At 26.6% G+C, this 8,726-nt stretch overlaps 1 protein-coding gene across 1 annotated transcript; it reads left to right on the top strand.

The window, feature by feature from the left end:
* The first annotated feature begins 959 nt into the window (after positions 1-959).
* LOC129616394 (uncharacterized) lies at positions 960-6,090 on the top strand. Its single transcript, XM_055532017.1, has 8 exons — positions 960-1,070; positions 1,771-1,878; positions 3,911-4,117; positions 4,181-4,352; positions 4,409-4,599; positions 4,757-4,916; positions 4,976-5,103; positions 5,753-6,090. Exons 1-8 carry the CDS (start codon positions 960-962, stop codon positions 6,083-6,085), a joined length of 1,410 nt encoding a protein of 469 aa, XP_055387992.1. The 3' UTR covers positions 6,086-6,090.
* The last annotated feature ends 2,636 nt before the right edge of the window (positions 6,091-8,726 follow it).

Below are 8,726 nucleotides of genomic sequence, written 5' to 3'. Positions count from 1 at the left end.
TTTTGGCAGAATTTTTGTTTCAAGCTTTTGAATCGAAAATTTGCCGAAATTATTTTATAGCAATTTTTCATTTTGTAAATTATTTTATTTACTTTAGCGTTATTGCAAATTAAGTTACCTAGTTTAATTTAGTAAGTTATAATACAAATTTCTCTGTATAAACAGTTGCAAACTTTCTGGTTCCTTAATAATATCACCTTTATTCTTTAAAATATTTTCACAAATATAAATTATTTTAATATTTTACATGTATTTACTTTTTTCTGTAAAAGTTTTCAAATAAATTTTAAGCTTTTTTGGTTAATTTAACTTCAGCAGCTATAATCAAACATTTTACATCTATGGTAATGATCAATAGCAAAATAATAGACGAAATAAGTTTGGCAACAATTTTTATTGACATGTACAAAAGAATTAAAAAAAAAAAACTTTATAACTGTAAAAACATACGACGCGATCAGTCTAAGTAAAATTCTTTTAAAATATTGACGCGCATTTTTAAAGTGTAAGGGTGCTTTTATTTTTCGTTAAATAATTAAATAAATAATTTAAACTGTTTTTAAGTTAAAAGTGTAATAAATAAATGTTGATAATTATATAAAAGTAAAAGTTATAAAGCGGAATACATAACTTAAACAAAATAAAGTGTGTTTACTGAATGTTTTATGTGCATACATTATATATTAATTTGCTTTCTTATATAAATATACTCGTTTGTTAAAAATAATATGTAAGTAAAAAGTGGATTTGTAGCCTAAATATAATGTAATCACTGCTTTTTTATATAAGTAGTAAAAAATCAAGTCATCAAGTTGAAGCTTCCATCAAACATCCATCCATAAGTATCATATATTACACATACATACATATACATACATAATTTTAAAGAAGAAAATTTTCCTGATACATAAATTAACGAAACATACCCATATACTTAAAAAACAAATTATTCCGTAAAAATGAGTGAAATATTGGAAGAATGCACTTTGAATACAATACCATTTGAAATAGTTCCAGAACTTTGCAAAACAACAGAATCCATGTTATTAAGTTGGGGCTTGGAGGATTTGGTGCTTGATTTTGCAAGTATGTATGTATAGACTTAAAAGTACATATTATTATCAATATATGTATAAATAAGCATAAAAATAAGTATATATCCTGCATTCCCTGCTGTAGTTTTATATAAAAAAAATGTGTACATACACAACTATTTACATAATATCTATTACATATATCAGCATATGTACAAATGGAACTTTTAAAATACTATTATTTTTCTAAAACAAGTTTATTAATAATATTTAATATTTAAAACTATAAATTGAAATCATATACATATAAGATATCAGTTAAAAATACTTGCCTTCAAGAAGTTGTTTTGAATTCAATCTAATATCTCGTAATATACAATATAATAATTATGTATGTAACACCCACATTGTTACACGAGCAACTAACTTAAATTATAATGTTTTTTAAACTTTACCTGAGAAAATATTTACATTTTGAAATGTAAATATTTTCTCAGGTAAAGTTTGCTTACAATATTTAAACTTAACAAAACAGTTTAACTTTTTAGGAAAAAAAATCAATATTGAGGTTCTGAAAAATCTGACGACTGAGGATATAAACTTACTTATACCTGCAGAGAAATTTGGGCAAAGAATTATATTTAGGACTCGACTTTTTGAATGGAAAAGCAAAAATGTAATGGAAACTTTTTGTTCTTAATAATTTTATATTTCATAAAAAAATTTCACATTTCAGAAAATCATAGCAACAGCCGATACAGTGAGTGGAATAACTAAAGTTTCAAGTTGGATTAATACTATATCAGCACCTTCAAGTCCTTCTATTGCTGATTCTACTACACTGGTATACATTTTATGGCTTATTAAAATTTATATGTATTAATGTTAAACTTTGTATTGATTATTCTCATTCAGTATTGTACGTAAATTAATTTTTTTTTCTTAATTACTAATATCGCTATAAATTATTACGAGCACTTATAAGATACAATAGTTTTCATATACTTACTTACGACAACAGTAGAATGGTAGATATATTATTCTTTTTGATTTAATTTATTTTATTGAAATTTTTATAACCATAGATTAGCGTAATACCCTTAAATTTTGTTCTTGTACCTGGACAATATTCTTAACAAAGAATATTAAATATAGGATGATTTCAGTAAACTACTTTTATTTATTCTTTTTACCGACCGTATTATGTAAAAAATAGGTAGGTTATGTGATGGCAACAAATTTTGCATATCAAGTTTTCGGTGGGAACGTACTTCTCCATAGTAGGGAAGTGTAAGTAAACTATTTTTAGCAACCTGCCGGTCCGTCGGTCTGTCGGTCTGTCGGTCTTTGTGTGCACGCGTGTATCTCAAGTTCTGCTAAACCGATTTTGATGAAATTTTATAAGTAAGTTTATTTCTACGATGGCACGGATTGATCAATGTTTGGGATATATCAGGCCTCGGGAACTGCACTTTTTAGCGGGCCTGTTTTACATTTTTGAACATTTTGAAGAAAGTGTTCAACCAATTTACTTGAAATTTCATATATAAGCTCAGCTCGACCGTCCGCGAAAATTCCTATGTTTTGGAAAAAATCAGGCATCAGCAACTGGACGTTTACTACGGGCCAAATATACATTTTTGTGTATATGAAGAGAAATAATCAAGCGATTTAATTGAAATTTAATATTTAAATTCCTCGTATTAAAACAATGAACATATAAATGTTTTGGAAAGATCAGGGCTCGAAAACTGATTTGCGGGCCGATTTTACATTTTACCATATCTACGGAACGAATTGATGGAATTTCTTGAAATTTGATATTTGAGTTCTGGTTGTTACTGAAACTAACTGACGAGCATTTCAGGGAATTCGGGTAGCACAAAACGAAACTGTACTAAGATCTAAATTTACATTTTTCTAGGTATGTTAACTATAAGTTTACTAATGTCCTAAAAATTGGAAAGAAGTATTTAACAGACATTTTTATAATATTCTGTAACCCTTTGACTTAACTAGACAATACACAATGCGGTCGGTTATGTGCTGATCACATCAGATTTTTTTATTTTATTTTCTTCAGACTCATTTTAGAATTGTTTTCATTTTTTGTCTTTAAATGTAAATTTATTTTAATCTTTAAATTTTAAAATTTTTTGTTCTTCAGCAAAGCCCGCAAGTCTAGTTAAGTCAAAGGGTTACAGAATATTATAAAAATGTCTTTTAAATACTTCTTTCCAATTTTTAGGACATTAGTAAACTTATAGTTAACATACCTAGAAAAATGTAAATTTAGATCTTAGTACAGTTTCGTTTTGTGCTACCCGAATTCCCTGAAATGCTCGTCAGTTAGTTTCAGTAACAACCAGAACTCAAATATCAAATTTCAAGAAATTCCATCAATTCGTTCCGTAGATATGGTAAAATGTAAAATCGGCCCGCAAATCAGTTTTCGAGCCCTGATCTTTCCAAAACATTTATATGTTCATTGTTTTAATACGAGGAATTTAAATATTAAATTTCAATTAAATCGCTTGATTATTTCTCTTCATATACACAAAAATGTATATTTGGCCCGTAGTAAACGTCCAGTTGCTGATGCCTGATTTTTTCCAAAACATAGGAATTTTCGCGGACGGTCGAGCTGAGCTTATATATGAAATTTCAAGTAAATTGGTTGAACACTTTCTTCAAAATGTTCAAAAATGTAAAACAGGCCCGCTAAAAAGTGCAGTTCCCGAGGCCTGATATATCCCAAACATTGATCAATCCGTGCCATGGTGGAAACAAACTTACATATAAAATTTCATCAAAATCGATATTTAATTGATATTTAAATAAAAATTTAATTTGGATTATGATTACTTACCTTTTAGAATTTAGAAGAAACTTTAGAGAGCAACTTGAATGGCAGAAATATTTTAAAGAATTATAATAAAAATAAATACCTTACAAATCAAGATCGACAATATATTATTACGACTATCGCAGAATTTTGGGTAAATTTAGAAAGACGAATCATTGATACTGATTATAAAATTGCCATCGAACAAATTTTATTATTATTTCCAACCGAAAATCAGGTAATTAAAAAAATTATCAAAAAGCATAAACTTATAAAAAAATATATTAATAAATATTTTAAGGAAGTATACATTGGAAATAAAGCACAAAGAGGAAGATTAGCCGAAAAATATTATAACTTATGTAAAAAATTACAAAAAGAGGGAATTGTAAAAAGTCGTTACCAACGTAAAAGAAAATTTGATATAAATGCCAGTGAAGAATTAGATTTGACAAACCTTGTAGACGAACAATGTTAGTAATTGAACTTTTTAATTAGATTTCTTTTTGTAAATTTCTTTTCAATTTAGCTATTACAAATAATCCCGAATTGGAAAATCATCATATTTGGTTGAAAAATAATTTTTTCCCAGACAACATTGTAGTTGAAAAATGGAACCTTACTTTTAACCTTCGAAGACAAGACGTATTAAACAAAGGAAATTCACAAGATTTTTTTGTCAAGTGGCCAATTTTAACTCAACAAATAGCAGTATCATTGGTATGTAATATATTAAATTTTTGGAGCTTCACAGTGTTTCATGTTTGTGATTTTGGAACTTTTTTGAAAGTACACTTTGATTGTACGTCACAAAAAGTGATGTACAATCAAAGCATAAAACAAACTTTAAAAAAGTTAATATATAACGTTTTTATAGATCGAAATCGATTTCGAGAGGCTATATCCAAAAAAAAATATATTATTACTCTCAAAATGGAAAATTTTTAATGAAAAAATAGTGTCTTTGTATTCAAAGGAAATAAAAGATTCGCAAAATAAGCAGCTTTTGGAAATTGTACAAGGTAACCTTGACGAAGGTAATAATTTGATGATAGCTAGATAATTGAAAAATTTTAATTAATTTTTATTTTAATAGATTCCAGAAATTTCATTTTATTAACTTTATTGAACACAATACTTAAACCACAACTTATAAAAGATGGAAGGAAGTCATGGAAACCATCGATTTTGGATGGCCAAAAAGCCTTGTTTATGCACGTTACGGTAATTTAAACACTATACTTGTACTCTTATTATAAGTCATATTAATATTTTGGAATAATAACATTAACTTTTTTGCTGTTAATAAATTTTAGGTATTTTAAATTTGATCAGATCTTTTTTTATTTTATAAAATATATTATAGATATATATACTAATATTATAATCACCGTTTAGGTCGTCTTTTGGGCTTGCTTAATTTCTCAAAAAATTATAAAATTTAAACCTTAACTGCTTGTAGAATTTAAATAAAAAAAACACAAATGAAATATAGTAAATTTGAAGGAAACTAAAATATTGTTTTACGCAAAAAATGATTAGTAAATGAAATGATTTGTATAGTTCTGTGAAATAATAGTTTGGCTTAACTTAAATTTATTTATTTCAGTTTATTTGAATTTATTAATTTGCTTAGTTATAAATTATGCCAATCAAGCACTTAATATTAAAAAGATTGCAAGTTTCCAGAAAATAAGCATACCTTGAAAATTATCAGAACGGTGGTTTAAATGTTGATATATCAATTTAAATACTTATAAAAAAGGAAACGAACTTTGACAAAACTTAGTACTTATTGAAGACATTAAACTTATAAGAAAATTGAATACTTAATAGATATTTATTGATTTTTTGTATTATTTGAAATTTTTAGCAAAAATGTTTCATACAGTCATCATTCAATATTAAAAAAGAAGAATATATGTCAAAAAATTTAACCGTACAACCCACAATCGTTGTTGTAGGAGAGGTAGAGGAAAAATTGAAGTTTTATACTTATTTCAACGACACTTTGTATAATGCTGACAACTTTATGAAAGCTTTTGCGTTCGTCTTCCAACTGCATCAAGTATTGAACTTAAAATACGATCCCCAGTGCAGGCAAATATGGAATTTTGCTGAAGAATTTTTTTTCGAACTACCAATGTCATATCCTAAAACGCCGGCTTTAGCAGCTCTTTTATCATATCTTAATTGCGAAAATTAAATAAGTTGAGTACGTAATAATGTTAATTAATATTCTTAAGTATAAGTAATGCACAATTGACTATATATATTATTCTTTCAATTTAAATTTTATTAAGGTTTTTTTTAATTACTCAAAATGGATAAAAATAATAATGAAAAATTATATTCATGCTACTTGTGTACAAGTGCATATAACTGTATAAAAACATACATAATTCATTTAAAACTAAAGCACAAAGTAAACACTTTTTCGAATTTTAAATGTACGGATTGCTCACAGTTTTTTCAATCGATTTATACATTTAAGAGACATATTGTAAATCAACATAATAATGTAGGATACAAAAACAAAAAATTAGAAACGAATTTAAATAGAATATCTGTAAAAAGTACTGAAAATGATATGTTAGATAAATCTCCTAGTAATGTAATAGATTGCAATGCCGATAACTATAAGTTTTATATGAAAGATAATAACAATAGCAATATTGTTGCTAACAGCAACTTGCCTGAAAAATTAGAATGTTATTTAGATAGAATAGACGTATTAGGGTTATTATTTTTTGTTTATGGTAAAATGTCTTTGCCACGAAACGTAGCCGCTGAAATTATTAAAGCTTTCGAAAATCTAATTTTAAATCCTTTAATATTATTTATAGAACAAACAGGAAGTATAAGTATCGCTGAGCTGTTGTTAAAATTAAAATATTTCAAAGAACAATTCGAAAATTTAGATTCTGAATATAAGTTAAAAAAACTTTTGGTTGAAAAAGACATGTATACGGAACCTACAGAGTTTGTCATTGACAACAGCACAACTGTCGGAAATATTTCTGACGAATTAATTAAAGGCGTAATGTTACCCATAAAAGAAAATATTAGAAGGTTTTTAGAATCGCCAAATATTTTTAAAACTATGGTGCATAACTTAAATAAATTAGAACACACACATGCTATAACAAACATTTGTCAAGGAGAAGTATGGAAAAACAAAATATTACATTTGAAAGGGAAAATTATTTTTCCTTTTATTTTATATCAAGATGACTTTGAAGTGAATAGTGCACTAGGTTCTAAGGCAGCAATACATAAAATATCTGCTTTTTACTTAAGTTTTCCGTTATTACCTGTTGAGATGATATCTAAACTTGAAAATATATTAGTTTGTTGTTTAACAAAATCTTCAAGTTTAGAATTTGGTAGTTTATCTAATTACACACAACTTTGCTTGGAACTTCAAAACTTAGAAGAAAATGGTGTAAATATTAAGGTAGATGGTGTAATTAAAAATGTTCATTTTGTGTTAGCAACTATTACTGGAGACAATTTGGGTCTTAACACTGTATTAGGTTTTACCAAATGCTTTTCAGCAAATTATTTTTGCAGAATTTGCAAAATACATAAAAGCATTAGTCAAACTTTAGTAAGCGAAGATAGTTCTCTTTTGAGAAATGAAAATAATTACTTGCAGGACTTATCAAATGATAATATATCTTTAACAGGAGTTCGTGAAGCCTGTGCTTTTACCCTTTTACAATCATTTAAAGTTACAGATATTGTAACTGTCGACGTTATGCATGACTTGTTTGAAGGCATTTGCCATCAGGAGTTAGGGCTTATTTTAGAAAATTTTATTTTTAAAGAGAAGTTTTTTAGCATTCAGGTTTTAAATAATAGAAAATCGAGTTTTATGTATAGTCATCATGATTTAACGAATTTATCAGGAGATATTACTCAGTTACATATTACTAACAAGAAATTGAAAATGTCGGCAAGTGAAATGCAGTCCTTTCTTTACTATTTACCCTTATTGATAGGCGATTTTATTCCAAAAGGTAATTTAGTTTGGGAACTATTATTATTACTTTCAAAATTGGTTGATATCAGTTTATCACCTTCATTTGATGACAGCACTCTTTTAAAATTGCAAACCACCATCAAACAACATCATGAACTGTATTTAAATCTTTTTGAAAAGAATCTGTCACCAAAACACCATTTTATTTTGCATTATGCAACAGTAATAAAAAAGTTAGGTCCGTTGAAAAAGCTGTGGGCAATGAGATTTGAAGCAAAGCACAAACAGTTAAAATCATATGCTAGTGTGATTACGTCCAGAAAAAATATTAATTTAAGTTTGGCCATTAAATTGCAATTAAACTTCGCTTCTGATATTTATTTAAAAAATAAAAAAAATTTGGAAAATGTAAATACAAAACACAAAGATGTCGTCGATTTAAGTGAAAAGGTAGATTTTAACATCGACGAATCTTTAAAACCATCTGATTTCATTAAAATACACTGTGTTAAAACTGTTTACGTCAAAAATACCCTTTTTAAAATCAATGACGTAATAGTATTAAATGATTCAAAAAACTTGTTGTTTTTTTCAATAAAATATATTTTATGTATGAAAAATAACTCGTGTGTATTTGCTTGCGAGAATTTAATCATTAAAGGTTTTGAAAGGCATTTTTTGTCTTATAACGTTACTAAAAAACAAAATCAACTTTTAAGAATAATTGAAACCTCCCGCATACGGTATCCGCCACTTAATATAATAACTTTACAAAATGGAAATAAAATGGTCAAACTTAAACCAGCATTTTTTTAAAGATATTTGATTAAATTATAAAAGATATTTGATAAATTATAAAAGA

This window comes from Condylostylus longicornis, unplaced genomic scaffold (assembly GCF_029603195.1).
Source record: "Condylostylus longicornis isolate FDR11 unplaced genomic scaffold, ASM2960319v2 ptg000194l, whole genome shotgun sequence".
In the NCBI taxonomy this organism is placed as follows: Eukaryota; Metazoa; Arthropoda; class Insecta; order Diptera; family Dolichopodidae; genus Condylostylus; species Condylostylus longicornis.
The sequence above is the reverse complement of the archived record's forward strand: the minus strand, read 5'-3'. Positions and strand labels throughout refer to the sequence as shown.